General features: G+C 33.3%; 1 protein-coding gene across 2 annotated transcripts in view; it reads right to left on the reverse strand.

Annotated features, from left to right (window-relative positions):
• CLCN4 (chloride voltage-gated channel 4) overlaps positions 1-25,882 on the reverse strand; it is a 113,657-nt gene that overhangs the window by 61,399 nt on the left and 26,376 nt on the right. For both annotated transcript variants that reach the window (XM_051984541.1, XM_051984542.1), the window contains exons 3-6: positions 16,185-16,339; positions 14,572-14,671; positions 9,855-10,042; positions 6,612-6,734 (exon numbers count right to left, since the gene is read on the reverse strand). In XM_051984541.1, the coding sequence (XP_051840501.1) occupies positions 6,612-6,734; positions 9,855-10,042; positions 14,572-14,671; positions 16,185-16,328 (555 nt within the window). In that variant the 5' untranslated portion in view covers positions 16,329-16,339. The remainder of the gene's footprint in view (positions 1-6,611; positions 6,735-9,854; positions 10,043-14,571; positions 14,672-16,184; positions 16,340-25,882) is intronic.

A 25,882-nucleotide genomic window follows, 5' to 3' on the forward strand; every position in this document is an offset into this window, starting at 1 on the left:
AAACAGCATCGTTGTTGAGGTATATAATGATCTCCTGGTTCTGTTCATTTCCCTTAGCAGTTCATGTAAGTCTCGCCAGTCCTCTCTGTATTCATCCTGCTGGTCATTCCTTACAGAACAATAATATTCCATAATGTTCATATACCACAATTTACTCAACCATTCTCCAATTGATGGGCATCCATTCATTTTCCAGCTTCTAGCCACTACAAACAGGGCTGCCACAAACATTTTGGCACATATAGACAGTCAAAATATTCTACAAGTATTTTCTCTCTAATTAGAATGTGAACTCCTGGAAAGAAAGGATTGTCTGATTTTTCCTATTTGTATACTTCAATGCTTTGCATGTGATCAGGCACTATTTTGCTGAGCAATGAGGATTCAAAGAAAGAGAAAATATAATCCCCATTCTTAAGGAACATATAGTCTAATTAGGGAAATAGCATATAAAAGACTAATTAGGGAGAAAACATACAAAAGACCAATTGGGAGACAACATACAAACAGCCATGTTTATATGCAGGATAAATATGAAATAATCAACATGACTGGGGATTGGGATTGGGGACTGGAAAGGGCTTCCTATAGAAAATAGGATTTAAGCTGGGATTTGAAGGAAGAAACAAAGTCAGAAGGTGGAGAAAAAGAGGAAGAACATCCAGGATATTAGGAATAGCCAGTGAAAACACCCAGAGTTGATAGGATGCTTTATCAAAGAACTAGCAAGAAAGCCAGTGTGCTTGATTATAAATTATTTGGTGACAGAAAGGTGTGAAGTGTAAAAAGACTGAAAAGGTGAGGGATGGGTAGGTTATGAAAGACTTTGAATGCCAAACATATTTTATATTTGATCTTGGAAGTGACACAAAACTACTGAAGTTTATTGCGTAAGAGGATGACATGGTCAGATCTATATTTTAGGAAATTTACTTTGAGGATGGACTAGACTGGGGAGAAACTTGTGGCAAGATCAACCAGCAGGCAATTGCAATAATCCAGGTGCAACATGATAAGAGCCTGTCCTAGGGTGATGGCTATGTGACAAGGGGGATTGAGATATGCTGTGAAGATAAAATTATTAAGACTGGGCAACAGAATGGAGGTGTAAGATAGAGTAACATTTAGGTTATAAGCCTGGATGGTGCCTTCAACAGTAATAAGATAATTTGGAATAGGGAAGAGTAATAATAATAAAAGTACATTTTAAAAGTAAATAAAAGTAATAAAAAATGAAGAGAGTTCTGTTTAGAATATGATGACTTTATAAGTTTGGAGATATAAGATAAGGTCAACAGAGAGGTTATGGCTGAATAAGGAGATGTGGGAATCATCTGCAGAGATGATAATAAAATCCACAGAGCTCATGACATCACCAAGCAAACTAGTAGAGAGAGCAAAGGGCCCAGGATAGAGACCTATGGGTAACCCCAATTACTAGAATGACCTAGAAAAAGATTAAGCAAAACAGATTGAGAAAGAGTGATCAGGTACATGGGAGAAAAATCAGCAAAGAGTAATATATCAAAAATCAAAAAAGAAAAATGTATCATAGAGAAGAGGATGATCAAAAAAGAAGAAAAAGGGAGGGGATTTCCAAGTATTAAGAAATGAAAGGGGAATTTCTCTGGGCAATATGGCAATAGTTTATATATACATATATAGGTAAGTTGGACACTTAACAACTTAAAAATTCAGTATATATCTATAATTTGGTTCATACAATATTTCTTTGTACCTCTTTTCATCGGTGTTATAAAAGCACCTTGAGTAAGAAACTTGATCCCTTAAATTGCGCTTTTTCCTCACTTTGGGGGTTATTTTTTTTTTAACCTTTTCATAAAAGCTTTGTCAGCCATCCAAAGTTTCCTGCCACACTTAAATGTCAGGAGAGGTGGTTTATGGGCAGGAGAGAGGGGGAAATTACTTTTAGTTATCATTCTCGGACAAAAGTTCAGCTTCTAATATTTTGGTTATCAATTCAGAACTATATCTGAGGGCTAACAAATGATTTTACTAGAAAAAAGTTTTTTATAATTACATATGATAAAAACTTCTGCAGATACCAACTATGGCACAAGAAATTCAATTTAAAAAAAAAAGGAATACATGGAATAAATTACCATGGAAGTAAAGATGTCACAAGAAACGCACAGAAAACTTCTGAATCAACCTAAGAGTGGATTCTTTTGGTTTAAGCATCAAATCCATAGCAGAGGCTCCATAAACAAGATGTAGTATCATACTTATTGCTAAAAATTTCCTATTTGATGGATAAGGGCTTGAAAAAGAGATTCTAATTGATGCTTTGTCTTTGTAAGGCAATGAAGTAAATAAATAGACAATCTAAAACTGAATATAGGATTCTAGTACCCAATAAGAGACATAGCTACATTAAATCTTTGAAAAAATGCACATATTTGGGAATAAAAAAAGAGAGAGTTCCTCAATGAAGTAATGAATACAAAGATGGATAAGCCTTTTACATTCTTAACTGCTAAGAAACTAGCAGCTCACAAATCAGGTTATGGATGTACGTGTATGCTATAATCTCACAGACAGCTTGGGCTACAAAACTCATCTATAAAGGATTATATTTTTTATTCGCCAGACTTAGAATTAATTTTAGACTGGCTTATACTTTAATTTCATTAGTTTGGGAAAATTTGATTATGTCAGCTGAGAAAAGAGCATTGGAATCTTTACAAATTGTTAAGTCATTAGAGTTGATAGAGACAATAATTATCTAATTTAGTATGATTGATCTGATCTTACAAGTAGATGTTATGGGCCATAAGAAACAAGGTACTAAATAGAACTGATAAAAACAATGCTTGTATTCACAGCTTTAGAGAGCTCATATAAGCAAGAAGTATTTAAGTATTCATTGGAGTTTCACACATTTGGGAGATTTCAGGGTTTAGTATGAGATATCCAAATTCATACCTCCCTTAATCCCTGCCTCCAGAAGGAGGAGTCAATCTTTGGGAGATCATATATAAAGAGACTCTTAGCTTCGGGTTAGTTAGTTACTTTGGGTTAGAGTTTTATTTCTGAACATTCCCAGGGGTCGGAGAGGAGCACTCTGGGAGGAAGCCCACAAGCCCTCTCTCTAAGGCAAGAGAGATTCATTACAACTTTTACCTTGATGCTGGCTGGAGGCTGAAGAAAGCAGAGGCAGAAGCAAAGGACAAAGCTGCAAGAGCTCTTAGAACCAAGGAGAGAGAGAGGCCTCTAAGAAAAACTAACAGGGCTATTTTGGAGGAAGCAATAAAAGATCTGAACTTTTAACACCTGACTACATTTGGAATGATTATTACTTTTAACTGAAACTAAGGCTGCCTCCAGAAAACCTCCCCGAGGAACCTGCTCCCAGAGAGAACCTTCATATTATATTTTAAAGAAGAAAAACACCACATAAGAGTCTTCAAAATTAAAAGGTTGATAAAGGACCAGACTGGAGACTTAACAATTCAATTTTATTATGTGACTTAGTTATAGAAAAACCTTCAACAAAAATGATTAAATAATTTCCTTACAAATGTGTATGTATAACTACATATATGTAGACTTCAGTGATACTGCTGGGAGGTTGGAGGGGAATATTTATAGTAAAAAGTAGGTCCTGATTAGTGTGAATAAGGAATACCCCTAACTAGTTGCATCATTTGAATTCTCATAGCATATTTCCTTTATACTGGATTACCATATTTACATAATATTAATTTGAGTATGTGACCATTTCACAGGTTTTATTCATATCAATTGAATAGAAAAGTACATCAATATCCTACCTTAAAAAGGAGAGAAAAAAAACCAATTCCAGGAAAGGTATCTAAATACCTTTTATTTTAGCTAGTTATTGATAGTACTGTATTAGGCACATGTTGTAGCTGAGAGGTGTGGTTGAGAGGTTGGGATAGAAACAGTAGGAGGTAAAGTACACTCCTTTTCTTTCACCTATAACTAATAGGGAAAAGCTGCTCACATGTAGTTACCATTGTCTCTGGGTAAGCAAGGACTGAAGTAAGAATCACCTTGATTTGAGGGGGAAAAAAGGAAAATAAATAGACTGAAAATTTAGCACTAAAATATCAACACCAAAACACCTGGAAACCAGGTCTGTGGAAAAGGGAGGAGAGTACAAAGTGGAACTTGTTAAGAGGCAAATGTTCTAAAGAAGGGCATCAATATTTCCAGCAAAGTTTTCATAAAAGGGGGATAAGATCAAATAAACTATGAACCAGTTGGCTCTCCATAAAACTAAATCAAAATGCAACAGATTGGTTTAAATTGAATTCAGTAAATGCCCTGTAAAACGAATAAATACCACTCTTTCACTCACCTTCACTCTCTACTGGCTCTTTCCCTATTGCTTACAAATATGTCTATCTTATACCCTCAAAAAAAATCTTCACTTGATTCATCCATTCTTGCTAGCTACTCTTTCCTATCTCTCTGATCTTTTATGGCTAAAATCCACTTCCTTCCACCTTATTCTCTTCTTAATTCTATATAGTGTGGCTCCGATGTTTACATCACTCAACAGAAACTGCAATCTAATAGCCTTTTCTCAATTCTCATACCTCTTGACTACTTGGATGAAAAGTAGAATGTCCCTCCTAAGCTCATATTGCTTCTTAATTGTGGGATTGGTAATATAGAAAGAGGAAGCCCTGAAATAATTCCTCCCTCCAAATCCTACCCCAATTTTAAGCTACTCCCTAGCCCTAGTAGTATACTTTTCTTCCTCCAACCATTTTCTTCACTCCTCCCACCTCTTTCCCAATCAATAAATTTCATTATTCTCCTTACTCCAGAATTCATATTCTATATTCTTCAGTTTCAATTTTGTTGTTGTTGTTGTTGTTGTTATTATTATTACTATTTCATAGCCTGGGTCTATTTATTTTTCTTTTTTCCCCTCAAATCAAGGTGATTCTTGCTTACCCAGAGACAATGGTAACTACATGTGAGCAGCGTTTCCCTACTAGTTATAGGTGAAAGAAAAGGAGTATACTTTACCTCCTATTGTTTCTATCCCAACCTCTCAACCACACCTCTCAGGTACAACATGTGCCTATTACAGTACTATCAATAACTAGCTAAGCATTAGCACTGACTAACCAGTAAAGAATAAAAATACTCTGAAGATTGAGACTTCAATTTACTATTACTGAAAAGTCTCTTTTTTCCATTTGAATGAACTCTGTTAATCTAATTGCACATATATAACCAATATAAAACTGCTTACCATCTTAGGAAAAAGGAAGGCAAAGTAGGGAGGGTTTGGAACTCAAAAACTATTTTAAATGAATATTAAAATTTATCTTTACACATAACTGGAGAATATAAAACACTATTTAAAAAAAAAGTTCTGTTGGCTTTTTTGATACATAATGCTTAGGATAATTCTATTACTTTATTCTTCTAATCAGTGAAAAGTTAGATACAGAATTCTCCCTTGTCTTTATCATAGTCTCTTAACTTATGTTAGAATTGTTGCAGTCCCTTTAAGGCAGAGCTTAGAGCTAATGTCAACTCTTTAGCAACCGAACCAAGCAGGTTTCTAATATTTTTCAAAAGACAGATCAAATTCAATAAATTGTCTAAGATCAGATAATTCTCCCATTACCAATTTTTTTTCAAATTCACCACAACATTATTTTTTCTGTTAAGATTAAATATAAACCTTCTTTTCAATATCTATTCCTTATCCTTATTCTACCCTCTGAGACTAAGGAAAACAAGTCTAATTGTTCAGAATTTCCCTCTCCCACAGTTTTATTGACTTAGGTGATTATGGAGAAAACAACAGTCTTGTTGTGAGGGATTTTTCATTGCTCTTCAAGCATTTTCTTTCTTATTCACTTGTATAGAGTTGTACATTTAGAACTATTTTTATTTATTACTTTGCTATTTTTCTGATTTTGTCCCACTTGGTTTAGGGTTCTGGTTTCAAAAATTTACTATGATCTAGAGCAGTGGTTCTCAAACTCTTTTTCTCAGTATCTTTACGGTATTAACAACTATTGAGAATATGTCCAAAAAGTTTTTGTTTATATGGGTTACATAATAGATATTTATCAAAAATAGAAAAAAAAACTAATTTTGAATTTGTAGACCCTCTGAAAGGATTTCAGAGACCCTCCAGGATTCACTGCATCACACTTTGAGAACCACTGATCTAGAGGTTACTTCCTCTGAACACAATCATATTTAAATGATGAAAACTTAAAGGAATCCAAAATATTTATACATATCTATATGCTGTATAGCCTGAAAACTGACTTAAAAAAAAAAAGAAATACTGTGATTACCTTGTCATTGACACAGCAGAATATGGAAAATATACTTTGTCACCAGCTAAGATTTCTTAGCAGCAATTTATTTCTTTGGCCTACATTACATCATAGTTTTATTTATGAGTTATTTCTTTGCCATATGTGTTTTTGTTGTTTATGAGTTCTAGTTTCCAAAGGCCATGTGACTTATGTCTGTCAGACAGGCTTTCACTTACCTGTACTAAAAAAAATAAAATAAAATAAAAAAGCTAAAAACAAAACAAAACAAAAGACATAAAAAGTATATAAAGCCAAAAAGTAACTCACCTCTGGAATACCAGAACCACAGGCATATGGTGCAAACACCCTGACTAAGGAGACAGCCAAAAATGCAAAAGAGAGAGCCCATAGTATGTACAGAAAGTAGTTCAAAATGTATGCACTCGCACCCTAAACAAATGAAAACAAAACAGGAAACATACCATCAGACATTATAAAATCTAAAGCAATATACCCTATAATTTATTCAGATCAAAGTCATGGAGAACCTGGCCAGGTTTTGTTAATGTTCCATGCAGGTGTTCTTAACCTATTTCATCTAATGGACTTCTTGGCAATTTGATAATATCTGACATGGACCCCTCCTCAAAAAAAAGTTTTAAAATAAGTGAAGGAAATGCTAAATTTCAGTTAGCAGTGAATAAAAATAAAGATTTTACCCCCAAAGTTGACAGATTCCTTAAAAATCTGTGGCCTATAGGTAAGATTCCTTAATCTATACATATTTTTCCTATATTTTTAATAATATTATCTTTTATTTTTCTGTATTTACTTACTCTTAATTTTATAGAAAAAAATTGACTGGTGTTAGTTTTATCTGCTTTTGCTATTGGTACAGAATATGTGATTATATTGCAAGGTTTCTACATGTGCTGTTTATAGTAGCCTGCTGCTATGCAGGATATCTGGTCACGGAAAGAGTGAATTACACTGTTTGCTCTAATCATAACTTTTACAAATGTTTGTGGAAGGAATAAGCCAGAAAAATTCTGCCTTCCAGTTCACAGCAGATTTGTTTTGTCTACTATAAAATAGATCGTTTCTTTCAGTATTCATTGAAGCCACGTCTACACAACAGCAGGCAACCATTTTGAAAAAGAGGACACCACTGAATAAAAGTTGGGCTTCTAGTGTTTTAAGAACTGAATTAGTTCACCAATTCATTCAACCATTTATTTCAAACAACATGTTCAAATCTATAGAGGGGAAAGTTTATGAGTACAGTATTCATTTTGTTGTCATGGAAACAGTACAAAAGGGTCCCTGATCAAGGATTACTTTTATGGGATATTCCCCTTATTCTCTAGTCAGATGGTCTGAGGGATGAAAACACAGTGGGATCACTCAAAAGTTCAATAGCTGACACAGCTACACTTGTACATATTAACATACAAAAATTATGTATTAGACTGTTCCATCAATTAAAACATATATAGTCAGAAATAATCTTTCACTCATTTAAAAATATCTTTTTTAGCAGGAAAAAAACTGTCTCACTATTATTAAGACTCATCCATTATATTGTAGCATAATCTTCAAAGAGGATAAAAAAGATGCATTTTCAAAATGTGTAAGATACTCTCACCAATCCAAATCAAGAATTTATTTTTGAACTTACAGAGGCCATGGTAAATGTGTGAAATTTCATGAGCTGAGTTTATTTAATGGATTTGAAGAAATCAATATAAAACCATAGGGAAAAAGGTTTAGCAAAATAGCAAATTACTTTCCAAATGACTTCAGATATGGCAAGTCAATCAGGCATAAGAAAGAAAACGTCTGCATAAATTAAGGTCCCTTCCAAGAACAGTTACATTTTAAATATTCTTCAAATTACACCTAATGTGAATGTAGACAATCAACTCTAGTCTTTCTTTGGGTTTCTGCTCTCTCAAGGGCACATGTGTGTGCACACATATCCACACATATAAACACATATATACATATATATATATGTATGTATATCCATAGTGATTTATATGTATGTAGATAAACGTGTGGCCATATGTGTGTGTATGTATGTATGTATATATATATACATATATATATATATATATTTCTTTTTATATAATATATAAAACTTCATATCCATAATTTTATATAAGCATGTTTCTATTATATGTGTTATACTTATCAATATATGTTATATATCTTATTTAAAAATAAACTCACATATATGATTTGTATATGTGTGTGTCACTATATATAAATTGTAAGCTGAGTAAGAAATCAACTCTTATATTGCACTGACTACATCCTTTTGTGCTGGTCTTGGGTTCAGGCTATATAAAACATCCCAATTAAAGTTTAAATTCTCTAATTTTAAGTCATATTTTTACAGAATTCATCAATCAATTTTCCTTTCATCATATATTCACAAATCACTCCTCTACTATAAGCATAAAAAATAAGAAAATCATAAATTTATTATTATGTCTTATTCCAGATTATGATTGTATAAGGCAAAAATGGTTCTTTTTAATATAACTAAATAAATGTTACATGATAAGAAAATCGAGGATAAAAATGCATATACAGTTGTTTGTTTTTTTAGATCAGACCTATAATTTCAATGGTATATAAAACACTCAATGAAAGAAGTCCATAGACACATAATACATACTTATAAAGATAACTAGATATAGATATATCACATATGTAGAATGCATGAGAACATATACACCATGCATATGCACACAAAGCACAGTGCATATATACACATGAGTGATCTACAGGAATTATCTATACAGAGTATTGCATATACATTGGTATATTACATATTTGTATATATTCAATTATATATATATGCATTCCCGTGTTTATAAACAGATGTTAATACATGTTAATTATACAGATTTCTAAATGAGTGTCCCAGTAAGTTCTAGTCCATTGCTTCATCTTAGCACATTATACTAAGATGAAAGGATATGACCCTTATGAAGGCAAACTCTAGCAAGTCCTATCAAACTAGGCATGGGGAGGGACTGATTGTCCATTATTCAAGAACCAGTCTAGCTAAAGGTAATGGTTTTGTTTTAATCAAAGCAACTCACAAAGTCAGATTATTAAAGGATAAAAGGGTTGCTAAATGGATAGAAAGAACACTTTCACAAATGAAATCAGGAATCCTTTTTACAGAGTATTTATAAAGATAGAAATAGATATAACAAAGATATAAAGAGACAGAGATGTATATTAGGTATTAGTGATCCACATACATATACACATGTATATATTAAATATATAGTTATGATTACACATCCCCACATATGCCCACATAAATAAGGCATTCCTGAAGGGATTTCCAACTAAAATCTGGCTTATATCAGCAAAGATATTCACATAGATAAGGGAAAGGGAAAAAAAAACCCATGTAGCTTGAATGTTAAATAAAGATGGTCCTGGACTAATCTGGAAACCAACACATGAAGGTGCTTTATCTCAATCTAAAGAAGAAGTTCTAAATGGGTCTTCTGGCTTTTTAACCAGAAATCTCACTCAGGTACATACCTCTGATTGATTTACCAGAAGCTCGGACCATTTCTGCCATAATGGACACTTGTCCCTGTCCTCAAAAGTGGTCTCATTGGATGTCCAGCAACACTGTTCATGACTGTACCAAAATGCAGATAGACAAACTCCCTCTTTTAGATCTGTCATCCAGTCCACAGCTAAATCTATGACTCCCGCCAAAGTACCTAAAGAAACAAAATCATTTTTTTCCAAAAGGAGTTGCCTGAGGTCAAGAAAAATTAGTTTCTAACATCATTGAATAGGAAAACACAACTTGGATATTAGTTTGGACTACAACAAGTTGAGCATTAGTGGAGAATCAGGAAAGGTCCTTTGGTGTCCTTCTCAACAAGTGAAATATGTATACAAAGTGATTTCTAAACTTTAAATTGATATAGAAATGTCATATAGCAGTCAATTAAAAAAAAAACCAACATTAATTAAAGCACTTACTATGCCAGACAAAAGCTGGGAATGAAGAAAGAGGCAAAAGGCAGCTCCTGATTCTGTGTGTGTGTGTGCATACATATGCATATGTATGTACCCCTCTTTGTACATATGTGTATACATACATATGTGTCTGCATGAAAATATATGCATATGCATACATACACACATACATATATATGCAAACAATATGTACAAAATGCAATATAATGCGCAAACAACTATGTACCAAAAAGCTTTATACGGGGATAATTTGGAGATAGTCAAAAGAGGAAGCATTAGAATTCAGGGGCATTGGGGAAAAAAACCTTTTTAGAAAGTGAGATTTTAGCAGCGATCTGAAAGAAGCTAATTTTGTCAATTTGATTTAATTATTCAGATGCTCTTTCCCTAATGTATTACTTCAGATCTACACAAGCATCATCATGCTAATGAAGTTTTTCTATTTCTACTATACCGAATGTTTCTGCTCAACTTTTCAACATTCGGTACCCTGAGCCACAATTTCACTGAAATTCCTTCCCTACTCTGTTGGAAAAGTACAATTATCAGCTCTTTTGTAGCACAACAGTGACATCTAGTGGGTAGTTTTCCTCACATCTTACCTGAGAATCATAAGGAAACCCATTCAAAAGTAGGCTTGAATATAAATGCTGTTAAATTATCAACAAGCATCTTTTAAGCTCCCTACCAGACAAATACAAAGACAAAACAGCCCTACTTCTCAAGGACCTTATGTTCCATCATTCAGCTCTAAATGGAAGGTCATTGAGCTCCCACAAGGAATGCTACCTGGGGAAAGGACCAAGCTGATGGATTAGACTTCTGTCTGGGTTTCCAAACCTGCCCATCCATCCAGGAGGAGGATGGGGGGAAAAAAATCACTATTTTTCACTTTGCAGAAAAAATTTCCATCACATTTATTTTCCAATTCATAGTTAATACCTAGATCTTCTAGATTTACTCTTTAAATCTTGTTGAAATGTTGACTCTGACAAGAAGGAACAAAATTCCTTTTTATCAAAGAATTGTTATGTAGAATGTACCAAGTAACAAACTACTGGATAATGAAAAAATAGTCTTCAGACTCAGAGCTGTATGGTTGTACCTCCTAAAATACCAAAGTTTCAGAGGAATTACGGTTATAGTATGAGCAGATTGCAACATATTGAGAAAATTTGTGCAGGAAACACAGCAAAAAAAAAAAAAAAAAAAAAAAAAAATCAGAGAACAAGAAAGAGAAGAAGGAAGAAAAGGAGGAGGAAAAAGAGGAAGCAAAGAAAGAGATAGGGAGGGGGGAAGAAGGGGAGCAGCATTTATCAAACATTATGCTAGATAATAGGACTAGAAAGACAAATATAAACAGCTTCTGTTTTCAAGGATCTTATAGTCTACTGGGGGAAGGAATAGCATATTTAAAATGAATAGTGAGTTAAATAGTGATTGGGGGGTGGGGATGAACAGAAACAAAAGGGGGAGTCAGAAAAATATGTTTTGTAGGAGATAACATTTGAGTCAGTTCTTTGTCGAGCATATTACACATTATCTAACAAAAGCACATAATAAAGTTTCCCAGTATCTAGCACAAATTTGATAAAATGCCTATTGAATGAAATCATAGATCCTAGTAGTTGCAAAGTAAACTAGAGATCCAGAATCATGTCAGTTAGATTTTGGGAGAATCCAGAGTCAATTTTTTTAATTTCCAAAATTATATCTCTCTCCTAGACCAAGAAACATATTCTGCTATATTCTATAAATCTATAAAACAAACAAGAATATATATACAAACTCATAGATACATAAAATCCAAATAAATTGATTCTTGTTCTATAGTACAACTCCCCATCAATTGCAACACAAATTTCTTTCTTGTTTCTAGATGGTTGCATGCTGACAAGGTTGGCTGAAAAGGTCTTAAAATTCACATATCTTAACTCCTTTTTTTCCCACTGACTCTCATTTTATGATTGAGGTCCCATCTTGGCAACAGGGGTAGTAGACTATTGCATACTTAGGTCAATAATTATTTATTAAGTGCTTACTATGCGCCAATCATTGTACTAAGCACTAGGAATACAAAAAGAGTCAAGAGATAGTTCCTGTCCTCAAGGAGTATATAATCTAATGAATGACTCATAAGTATATACTTATATAATAAAATATGTACAACATAATTTGGAGATAATCTCCAAGAAAGGGAATTAATATTGAGAAGGACCAGGAAAGACCCTGCAGAAGGAGGGATTTAAATTGAGAGTTAGAGAAAAACAAGGAAGTCAGGAGTTAGAAATGAGGAGGGAAAATTCTAGGTATGAAAAACAGGGAAAAGGTAGATGGGAGTTTTATGTACAAGAAAGCATAAGAAGGTCAGTGTTACTGGATTGTGAGATTTATTGAGGGGAATAGATTGTAAGAAAGCTGGAAGGGTAGGAAGGGAGAAGGTTATAAAAGATTTGAAAAGCCAAATAGAGGATTATCTATTGTATCCTAGAGGTAAAGACTTCAATAAACTGGAGTTTATTAAATGGTAAGAAGGTGGTATGATATGGTCAGACCTGTACTTTAAGGTCACTTTCACAGTTAAATGGAAGATAGACTTTAATGGGGTGAGGTAGAATGAGGGAATAGATCATGAGAAATGAATACATTAAGGCAATGGAGCATTAGGATATTTGAAAGATTATCATTATGTATATTAAAGTTCCCCAGTACCAGGCTTCTTAAACATTTCTACTCACAACCTCTTTTTTGCCTGAGAAATTTTTACATGTATATAACAGGTATATAAAATAGATATACAAATCAAAAATTTATTGATAATAAATTATAACTTCATAACTCCCACATTCAATTATGAGGCCCCATATGGTATTGGAAACCACAGTTCAAGAACCTGGGCCCTAGTCTTAAAGACAGAAGATGGGAAAAAGAGAAAGACCATGAACTAGTTACTTAACTCATTTAGAAAATAAAAGTTTCTTGGGAGTCAACAGATTATAGCTCTAAGAATCTGGTCTGAACAATAATTACAGACTGAATGAACCTCAAAGGGAGAAAAGTTACTAAGTGATTGTGGCAAAAGTAGAATCTTGAGTGATGGAATCCAAGAAATATTTTAATTTCCTCATGACAACCAGTGAATTAGGAAGAGGTTTAAATGAAAATACAAATGGTACTATAAAAGGTGTCTGGGGAGGCAATGTCATTAGGAAAGAAGTAGGTCTCAATGAATGTCAGAAAATGTAAAGAGTGAAATGAAAGCAAATTTGTTAACTATAGAGAAAAAAAGTCAGAACATAATGGAGTGAAATGTAGATAAAGGTGGAATAGGAGAGTAAGAAAGTAGCAATAAGAAACAGGAATTTGTCATTTATACAATGACAGCTAGGGGTTGAGAACTACTGGTTGGGGAGAGTAGAAATAATATAATTGGCAGAACCATATCAGGGTGTTTCCTTAAAGGGATCTCCCTAACTTGATGAAAAAACCTTTCAATCCTCAAAAAGAAAAATTATATATCTATAATATAGACTATCAAGATTTTGATAAGAAAGCAGATACTGAATCATAGTATCAAATAATTGATTCACAGGACGTTGCAATTACAAAATCTTGGATCACATTTTATTAGAGTTTTGTTCACTGTTTTGTTAAGACGTTCCAGCTTGTTTTGAGCTATTAATTTTTCTTTCAAGTTTCTCATTAAAAGGCATAATTTTACTCAAAAAAAAAAAAAAACTTGGATCATAGAGTAATAATCCAATAAAACTGGAACTCAGACTGGTTTGGTGACTTCCTCATAATTCCACTCAGAAGTTTGGCTAAGAAACCTTGTGAATGTTCAGAGACTCAGGATGTTTTATGTTTCTTTCATAGGTCCATTATGATCTGTACAAAGCCCATCCTAAAAGGTATTATTTTGTCCATGATATTTCCCAAATCATATAGCTTGTTATAGTATACACAAACAGGATGGGAGGTGGAAAAGTGTACAATAAAATAATGACAACACTGGGGAAAGCTATGCATTAGCAAAAAAAAAAAAAAAAGTCTTACCAATATTACAGTTACACAAGACCCTCTTTGAAACACTACTTTTGGGGTTTATACTATGAATATAAATTATAAGTGAGCCATTTAATTCCTTCATTTTGCTATTTAATTAAGCTCTCTTGGATGGAATCAAAGACACTCTCTCTTTCTTATGATAAATTCCATTTTGTTATGTGCTTAATTATTTAATGATTAATCATCATTAATATACCTGCCAAAAGACCAATGAGAAGCATCACGACCCATCCTGACCAAGCATCCAACAAGCTTTTGATGAACTCCCATATGGATTCTCTGCTTTTGCTAGTTATCTGAAAACAAGGAGAAATTGTATGATATTTTGTTAATACTTGCTGTGGGCATACTCAGAATGATATCTTTACCATTTACTTTATTCATTTTTTTTATTTCATAAAATAAGTGAGTAAAGTATACCAGGGATAGGACTAGACTTGTGATTTCACTGATTTACAGAACTTTTTCATGAGAAAATTTCCTTTGCCAGAGCAAGCTGGCATCATCTTTTCAATTTATACTTTCGAAGATATCAAACCTGTAACTCATGGCCACCTGGAGTCCATAGCACCCCTGAATGTGTCCTGAGCCAGATTAAAATGTAGTTCCTTTTTGATTTTAATGTACTGATATAGTGATAAAAATAATAAATAATATGATAATAATATAATACATAATTATAATAAATACTAATAAAATAAGTTAATAAAAATTAATTTTTAAAGAAAAAAGAAATTTATAAAAGTATGTGGTTTTCTAAATCGATATGACCCATATGGATTTTTATGTATGGTTTAGTGCCCAACCCATACCTCCACTTCTATTTTAGTTTAATACATTTTCCTACAGTGCAGGGTCACACCATCAATATATGTCACAGGCAGAACTTAAACCCTCGTCTTTCTAGCTTAAAGGTTGGCCCTCTATCCGCTATGCTTTGCACCCTACTTCCAAAGACCCAATTAGAGTAAACTATTATCCACCATGTTTAGGGATGGAATTTTCTTTTTAATTAAATATTTTAGTTAGTAAAATTATTGGCAACATCATAGAACAGAGGAAAGAACTCTGGACTTGGGGTTAATAAAACTAATAAATGTATGTTTGTGCTTGTGATTACCATCCCATATAATCATCCACCCATTACCCTGCAGCTGCTCCTATCAGGCCACTGAATGTTTTGAGTTTTACCTCTCGGCTCCATAGTCCTGTCCTCTCCTTTTCTATGTCTTTGTCTGGAAATGGTAATCAAATCAATACTACTATTACTTTTACAAAGATTGTGTCAATTAAGTCTCCTACAACCTCACTCAGTATCCCCATAAATACCTAAACTAAAACATCCTTCCAAGGCCATCACACTCTTATTTAAAATGTTCCAAGTCTTAATGCAGCTTTAAGCTTTAATAAAGCAAATAAAATAGTAACCAAAAATACTAGGCAAACACAGGAATAAAAATTAAAAGGCAAGTAGTTTGTTTTCATTTCTACAAATATAGTATATAATTTCCTATTATTGTAAGTGATAAGGGAAATATCTTATGGACTAAATATATGGAATTTTAAATCCAAACAAGAGTCAGTTAAATCTCAAGGGAAGGTATTTATTAGAAAAATACAGCAATAGATGCAAAGTTTTAATACCTTAAAATTTCATTAAAACTTTTTAGAACTTGTCTCCTTCTTGCTAGAGGATGGGGACTATATTACTCTTGTATTTGTATCCCAACTAATTAGATGGTTTGCAAATAATTGGTTCATAATAAATGTTTTCCATTCCTTCATTAATTCAATGATTCACTTACATACCTTCCTATGTCTATCTGTGTCACGTGATTTTTCCCTTAACCAGTCAATAGTGTGAAAGTCCTCATAGGTTCCAACATCAGGAAAAGGCTCATCAAGGAAATCCATCAGGTTACCAGACCCATTCATCTCTCCTGCATTAACCATATTAATAACACCTGGAAGAGAACAAGAATAGTTTCAAATCTAAGCTTTATTTCCAGTCAGCTTGACTTCCCAGAAGAATAATACAGACCCACTATTTTTTCCTTCAAAGATAGAATGATCACGGAACAGTTCCCAACTTCCCTATCATCACGTCTACAGTTAGAAGGAAAACTAATAACCTAGCACCAAGTCAAAGGGTTTTTATAAAGACCATGGCAAAGAGTGAAGTAAATTAAAATTACAGAGGATGAATCACAGAAGTAGACAATTAAACAACTGAAATGTGGTTACAGAAATACTGATTGTGGATTTTCTCGGTGCCTTTAAGTATTTCTGCATCAGAAAGAACAACCACTGGCAGATTAAACTACATTTTAATCAAATTGAAAATTAACTATGGTCAACATAGGGCTAGTCACCTTACAAGTCATAAAGAGATTACACTGACTGATTTATTGACCTACAGTATAATGCAGCCACTTTAAACTTTAAGAGGCCTTTTATATTTGGAAGTCTGAACCAAGTGCCAAGCCAAAAATCGTACCCATTTGTGGGCCCTTAGGGAAGTATCATATAGTCCAAGACGGTAGCAACTAATGATATTAGAGAAACAAAGGAATAAAATAAAAAATTTTGTTTTCATTTCTACAATGTGCAATCTCCTATCATTATATAGTGTTAAGGGAAATCTCTGACGAACTGAATAAGCAGAGCTTTAAATCCAGACAAGTCAGTTAACCAAAAAAGGATAGCATTTATTAGAAAACTATATCAGCATAAGGAAAAAGCATAAAGAATGGAAAAGAATTGGTATTTAGAACAAAAAATAAAATTTTCGTGTTACTAAGATTTAACAGATGTGTAGCCAGTTGGCTATTCCTTATAACCAAGACTAAAAGAAAAGGCTTTTTTTGAAATATAGGTCATGACTTTAACCTCTATTCTGAGGTTGTTTTTTTAACTGTGTTGTATTTTGTTGCTATGGTATACTATACAAGCCTCAGTCTCTGGCTGCCTGCCTCCGTTTCTGCATCTGTAAAATGGGGAGAATAATAGACCTACTTCCCAGGGTTGTTATAAAAACCAAACGAGATAATAATTGTAAAAATACTTAGCACCATGCCTGGGAACATAGTAGGTACTATATAAATACTAGCTTTATAATAAGCTATTATTATAAAATTTTCAAATATTTTGATAACTCTGTAAGTGATATAATTGGTTACCTTTGTAATCCTATGCATTTTATTTTCTAAGTTATTCCAAGAAGGCTGTGTGGGGGTCTGTGTGGCTAATTACACACACACACACACACACACACAGGCTAAGACCCTCTAGACTAGAGGACTGAGAGAAAGGGAAAGCTTTGGCAGAAACAAGCAGGGTATGCATTAGAATCAGAATTCAGAACAAAAGCCAATGGAAAGCAGAAAACAAAATAGACAACTCCATCTATACAAGGACTTCTTAAACTTTTTCCACTCAGGATATCTTTTTACCCAAGAAATTTTTACCAGTGTTATCCCTGAATACACAGATACATAAAATATATAATATTTATTTTATTATATATATATATATGTATATATAAAACATATAAGACATATATATGTAAATCAAACATTTACTGATAATAAATAAATAATAAAAAGAAATTTATTTTAAAACAATTCTTTGATATACATATAATTTTACCATTTATTAAACACAAAAGCAAATTTGCATACTAATGAGGTGGATATGCTTGTTTATTTTTTACACAAAGAATTAAATCTTGGTGGAATATTTGACCTTTTACTGCTGCCAAATTTTTCACAACTCCCACATTCAGTTACATAACTGCCTGTGGTCCCACAGTTTAAGAAGCCTTTATGGTATGATGCATACCATATTTGAGTTAATGCTGGAGTGAGAGAGACAAGAAGCTAAAATCACAAAGAAAAATCTCATGCATACCAAAATACTAATAGCCCCACAATTGAATAAGGAATAGATAAATAGATTGTGGTAAATAAATGAAAAAATATTTATTAAATGCTTACTATGTACCAAGCACTTTAGTGGTACCAGGGGTATAAATACAAAAGTAAAAACATCCTCTGTTTTGATGAATTCAGAGAAGCAGCATCAGACTTGAATGAACTCCAGAAATAAACAGAACTATGATAATAAAACACAAATTGACTACCACAATGTAAAGAAAAAGACAAAAAAATTAAATGAAATGCTGTATAATTATAACAGGCAAAGCTTGACTCCAGAAAAGCCCTAATAAAGTTCACATCTTGCTTTCTTGGCAAAAGTAGGGGACCATAAGGGACAGCTGGATAGCACAGTAGATAGAGCACCAGCCCTGAAGTCAGGAGGACCTGAGTTCAAATGTGACCTCAGACACTTAACCCCAATTGCCTCAGCAAAAAAAAAAAAAAAAAAAAAGTAGGTTGTCACAATTTGGCTATCACTCATAGATAGTGAATGTGCTGAATTGCTTTTCCCCTCTTATTAAAATTTTGTTGCAAGGGATAGAACTCTCCAGGGAGAAGTATTTTCAGATGGGATATATTCAGAAATGGCAGTGATATAAAAAAGATACCAATAAAATGTTTTAAAATATGCTCTCAAAGAAACCAAAAAAGTTAGGAAGCATACCAGAAAAGTAAAGTATCTTGGTTTATGTTATAGTGGACAAGAATGACCTGTTTTCAAGTCCTAAATCTGACACATACATTAGCAGTATGATTAAGTGCATGCTGCTTATTGTCTCAGCATGCTAGCCAAGACTAAAAGTGACAGATGAATTGTTGATTTTTATCAATAGAGGGGAATTTCCATCTTGTGGTTTATGAAACCATATTGTTGTCAAGACCTCATTTCGGGTTTTCTTAGCAGAGGTACTAGAATCATTTTCTATTTCTTTCAGCAGCTCATTTTTGCAGATCAGGGAACTGAGGCAAACAGAGTTAAGTAACTTTCCCAGGGTCACACTGCTACTAAGTATCTCTGGTCACATCTGAACTCAGGTCTTCTCGACTCATCTGGTAACTTGTCCACTGTACCATTTAGCTGTCCAAATAAAGCCATGGATCTGGATTTAAAAAAAAATGTAAGGGGAGGGAAAAGGAGAACCACCACATAATGTGAGCCAAAAGGAGGTAGCGATCAATTCCTTTCCAGTCCTACATAGGATTCTAGGGAAGTCTAGAGTAAGGTTTTAATTAATTAAAGAACAATAAGGTATTTATCTCCATCATGTCTTGAATATTTCCAAACTATAAGAAGAAAAAAATATAAAGGAAAAGTGACTACAACCTTCAAAGCTCTATCTCATGACCAATGGAATTTTCCCATCCTGCCATCTGGATAAAATAGTCTCACTTCATAATCATAAATTAATCTCTAGTATTTCATTGGCAATCCTCTCACATTTTGAGGAAGGGGTAAGGAAATAGAAATCCTGTTTCAGGAAATCCCTACTGACTGAACTAGGAAAAATTTTCCCCCCGGGAAAAAAAAAAAAAAAAAAAGGCATTTAAAAGGGAGTACAGTGTCTTTCATCATGGAGTCATAATTATTGTTATGTCTCTACCCAGTATGTGAGCATTTCAGAAGAAGGGGAGTGTGGCTAGAAACCATCACAGAGGTCCAGTCTCTTTATGGCTCTCTGGAATTTCTAAGCACACAAGACAAGCAACCAGCTCAAGACTTATTGTCATTATTCTTCCCACCTCCAATTTCACATCTCACTATGATCTGAAGAATTTAGGGAAATAAAAGTAGCTTCTGCCATAGAAAGGTTGTGGTCCTGTAATTTCTCATTCATTAAAATGTTAATTATGAAGAAAACAATTTACTGTACTATATTAATAGTCTAAAATTTCAGATATTCTTAATCAATAAAATGTGATCACTTGAAATATTAGCTATTCCTCAATTTGGAACTATGCTCAAAAAGTTATCAAACTGTGCATACCCTTTGATCCAGCAGTGTTACTACTGGGCTTATATCCCAAAGAGATCTTAAAGAAAGGAAAGGGACCTGTATGTGCATGAATGTTTGTGGCAGCCCTGTTTGTAGTGGCCAGAAACTGGAAACTGAATAGATGTCCATCAATTGGAGAATGGTTGAATAAATTGTGGTATATGAATATTATTGTTCAATAAAAAATGACTAACAGGATGATTTCAGAAAGACCAGGAGAGACTTATATGAACTGATGATGAGTGAAACGAGCAGGGCCAGGAGATCATTATATACTTCAACAACAATACTATATGATCAATTCTGATGGACCTGGCTGTCTTCAACAATGAGATGAACCAAATCAGTTCCAATGGAGCAATAATGAACTGAACCAGCTACGCCCAGCAAAAGAACTCTAGGAGATGACTAAGAACCATTACATTGAATTCCCAATCCCTATATTTTTGCCTGCCTGCATTTTGGATTTCCTTCACAGGCTAATTGTACAATATTTCAGAGTCCGATTCTTTTTGTACAGCAAAATAATGGTTTGGTCATGTATACTTATTGTGTATCTAATTTATACTTTAATATATTTAACATCTACTGGTCATCCTGCCATCTAGGGGAGGGCGTGGAGGGGAGGAAGGGAAAAATTGGAACAACAGGTTTGGCAATTGTCGATACTGTAAAATTACCCATACATATAACTTGTGAATAAAAAGCTATGGGAAAGAGAAAAAAAGAAATATTAGCTACTCCTAAAAGTGGTCAAGTGGTTACAGTAATGATTATTCTGAACCAAAGTTAAAAGGCAAATTGTCACAAACATAATGAAAGTATTACATATTAGCTTAAAAAAAAGTCAAAAACAAGACTATTCTTTGTTTCCAGGCAATGAAGAAAAGATTCCTAACCCACAAGGGTTAAATATAATTATTTTCCAGAAATCTCTTTTTTTCTTAACTTACCATGAATTGGGTGAAAATTTGTTTAACATTTTATTATCTACATAACCAGAGACTCTGATTACTAAACACTGGAAAAACCAGATGCATCAATTGACATATTATTTTTTTTAAGTTTACTATAATTTACTATAATTACTTCCATTTAAGTAAGTATATTTTAAGTACAAATAACTACAAGCAGATATAATTTTATTTTGAAAAAATATTCATCCTACTATCTCTTCTTTTTTTACTTTATGGAGTTAAAAAAAATGTACTGCATAATTGGCATAGTTTGATATTTTGAACCATTCTTTTTCGGGAGATCAATGGGAAGGGAGGGTGAAGTAGTAATTAAAATGCCATATTAATTAAATATATTTAATATTACATATAATTTATATAAAGATAATTATTACATATAATTAAAGTGACAATTAAAGAGTCGAACAGTTAGTAAATGTCTAAAGCGGGATCTGAACATAGTTCTTCCTAACTCTAGAGTTCCCGCTCTATCCACTGCACCCCCTAGCAGCCTCCCATTCTTAAATTTTAATCTTTTTAAAAGTCAGCAAGATGTAAAAGGGAGACACTAGACAGAGCTTAAGTAAGTTGTGTTCAAATACCAGGCCTGCCTGGTACTATTAAGAAGCAAATCTCTTTGTTTCTCTGAGCCTCATTATACAAGAGCATTTATATAATGTTTTATTTTTACATGTTATTTATCTGATATCCTCATCCGTAGAGTGAAGATATAGATTAGCTCAGAATTTTCCCACAATTATGGAAGTTCAAAAATGTGGGGAAAAGATAACTGATAAATGAGGGAATTGGAGAAACTCTGATATTTGGTACAAGGGGAAATAAAGAGAAAGCTATTTAGTATGAGGGGCAAATAGGAACACTTTAAAGGACTTTATGTCTATTTTCAAAAAAAAAAAATGCCAAATGTGATAAGTAGATTTAATAATCAATTTCATGCATACATTTTGTAAGGAAAAATATAAACTAAAATGCAAAAATATAATATATAACTAAGTGTCAGCATTCCCCCCCCATACAAGACATTCATATCACACAAAGAACCAGGATTCTACAGAACAGTCTGGGAAAGACCAGATAAGATAATCATCCAATCCAGTTATATAAAATCCTGTAACACAGGCTCTCCCTGTGCTTTACTGAAAGTATCACAGAAAAGACTGCTATGACATCAAAAGGCCACAAAAGGGTGGTGGGCAATGTCCAGCTGCTGAATCTGTTTGCTTTCCAAGACATTGAGAGGTTGGGTTACAAAGATACATGCAGTTGCAGTTACTTTTCCATATTAAAAAAAAAAAAATTAGTTTCCCTGTATCTAAATGGAGAAAAGAACAGTGGGCAAGTTACTTTTCCATATTAAAAAAAAATAGTTTCCCTGTTTCTAAATGGAGAAAAGAACAGTGGGTAAGAACTTAATCAACCTCTTTGGAAATTCTGGGAATTCCACTTTATCCCGTGCACCATAATGGATTACTCTTTAATTTTCCTTGCTAAAATTCAATTCTATATCTTCATCCTTTTTCTCAGTATTTCCTTCTCCCCTCTCTCTTTTTCTCCCTCTCTTTTTGTCTCTCTGCCTGTCTATCTCTGTCTCTCTGTGTTTCTCTCCTCTCTCTCTCTCCCTCTATCTCTGTCTACTCCAATATGATTGAAAATTTAAAAAAATGTTTTCACTAACCACAAAGCATACATTACATTTTGCACAACTGATTTTTTTTTTTTGCACAAATGTGGTCAGTGACTAATTCAATTCAACAGTAAATCTCTACTTTGCACAAGATACTCTTCTAAGTACAAAATCAAAATTGTCCTGCCCTCAAGGAGCTTCCATTTCACTAGGCTAGATTTTTTTTTTAAATAGATCTTCTTATTTCAGTCCAAGATGGAAGTGCCCAGTCATACTACTGATGATCAATCAAGCAGAGCTTTAACGTGCTCAGTTTCCAACTTCGCCTGGTTGGTTCTATCTTAGGGAACTTGTATGAGCTCAATATCTTAATACGGGATAGCATTTAATTGGAGAAAAAATAAAATGTTAAATTTCATTACATTTTGCACAACTGATTTTTGCACAGATGTGGTCAGTGACTAATTCAATTCAACAGTAAATCTCTACTTCGTACATGGTACTCTTTTAAGTAAAAACACAAAAACAAAAAATTCCCAAGTTTAAGAGATCTTCCAGCTTCAGTCTCTCTGGTAACTGAGATTATGGACCATGACATCTAGTCTAAATTTTAATACACTTGTATGTCCATTTGGACTCCACTGATGGGTGTACTTGGCAGAGAATAAAATAAATGTAGAATGTGGTATGTTCGGGAAAGCACTGGATAAAGACAAGAGACCTATCTACCTTATGGTTAATTTCCTGCTTCTCTAAAATAATAACTCCTTACTTATTTTTCTCATCTGGTAAAATGATTTTATAAAAGACATAGAAGCTCTTTTAAAAGCAGAGTTTTATTATACTAATAAATCAATGGACACTGATATTTTATAAGATAAAATGTTATGTAGAAACATGACAATGGAATGTATAACCACAATTGTAATTTTCTAACTCCTAATTTTCCAATGAGGCCATTTTCTTTCCAGTGACACTGAAGGTTTTAGAAGATTCTGTAGTGTTCTGGAGCTCAGTGTCATCAATATAATGTCACCTATAAAAAGGAACATCTGGAGAATTTCATCATATGAAAGGTAATCCTGTCCTACTTAAACTTTACTTATGATATCATCCATCATGCTACATTTGAAAATTTTCCTCAGAAAACAGTTTGAAAAGTCATCTCTGTTATAGAATCTACTGGGGAATCTTATGTACTGTTAATACAGGCACAGAAAACACCCTAAAAATGCATCTAATAAGGGGAAATAAAAATATATTTTCCTAGGGTCTTGCAAATCTGATCATGAGGTCTTCATGGAGGAAAAAGGAGAAAACACCCATATATATCAGTAAAACCAGATGCTACAAAATGTGACAATAAATTGAATGATATTTTGTGTCAATTCTTCCCCAGTCCTTCCCACTGTATCCTAGGTCATCACTAGTCTTGCCACTGGATCTCTCTTAAATCCAATTTACATGCAAGGCAAGACATCACCCTTGGGATCTCACCAGTCCTCTTCAAGAATGAAGGATGAACTACAAAAACTAACAAAAACCAAGTGTAATAAAGAAAAAGCAATAATTGATGGGAGACAATATCCAATAAAAGAACATGTTTAACATATATCAGATTGCTTACAGCCTTAGAGAGGGAAGAAGTAAGGGAAGGAGGGGGAAAAATTTGGAACATAAAGACTTACAAAAATGAATGTCAAAAACTATTTTCATGTTTAATCTACATCAGATTGCTTACTGTCTTGGAGAAAGGAGAGATGAGAGAGGGAGAAAAATTTGAAACAGGTTTTGCAAAGGTGAATGTTGAAAACTATCTTTGCATATCTTTGGAAATATAAAATACTATTAAACTATCTTTACACATATTTGAGAAAATAAAAAAAATGAGAAAAAAAGAATTGGCAATAAATCTATATATGGCCTCAATGGTCCACATACAAACATAAAATATGAGTAAAAAGAAAAGGTAAATTAAATATTTTCTAAAGGGAGGCAAATTTGATCTCAAAAATTGAGACTTGGTAGGAACACTTTAAAGAAGTGTTCCTGAATATATGGAAAGACTAGATAAAGGAGCAATCCAAAAGCAATTGGAAAATTTGCTATTATTAGCAAATAACAATAATATAAGAATGTTATATTACATATAATATGTTATGTAAGAATATATTCTTATAATAATTTCTATAAGGAAATCCACAAATCTGAGTGGAAAATCAAGGCACACAACATTTGGGTGAAATTCAGTGGTAAGAGACGCAGCAATACTTTAGGAGAAAGATGACTTGGAAAGAGAAGAAATTCAGCATGGCTATCACAAATCTGATACAGAAACATAATGGAGTGGTGATAGGGCACTTCAGCTATGCTCGAGTTCTGATTGTTTAAAGCAGAGAAGCTGACATTCTTATTCTGCTTTAAAGATAATTTCATTCTTTCAAAGTAGAGGAACTAACAAGGGAAAATTTTCAATTCTCAATCTCATTTTCACAAAAAAAGAGAAGTTGGTAGCTAAAGTAGAAAATATGGGAACCTAGGAAAGAAGAAACCATCTCACTTTGTAATTCATTGTCTAAATAAGAGGTGGGGAGGGAGAGGGAGAAGAGGGACAGGGAAACAGGGAGAAGGAGAGAGAGGAGAGGGAAGAAAAAAGAGAGCCAAAGTGCTGAAAGAACTGGCAAATATGATTACTGAGCTATTACCAATACTATTTTATAAGTTTTAACAATTAAAGAGATCCTGCAGATCTTTAGATCAGCAAATATAATGCCAATTTTTAAAAAATGGAAGTCTAATGAGCTTGACTGCTGGAAAAAAGTCTAGAAAGTTGATTTGTGAGCATTTAGAAAGGAAATCAATGCTCCTTAAGAGCCACTGGACTCTATCAAAAACAAGTCCAGTCAGACTATCCAGATTACCATTTTTGGCAGGGTCAACAGGTCAACTGATAAATGGAATGTCATAGGTCTAG

This window comes from Antechinus flavipes, chromosome 3 (assembly GCF_016432865.1).
Source record: "Antechinus flavipes isolate AdamAnt ecotype Samford, QLD, Australia chromosome 3, AdamAnt_v2, whole genome shotgun sequence".
Classification (NCBI taxonomy): domain Eukaryota; kingdom Metazoa; phylum Chordata; class Mammalia; order Dasyuromorphia; family Dasyuridae; genus Antechinus; species Antechinus flavipes.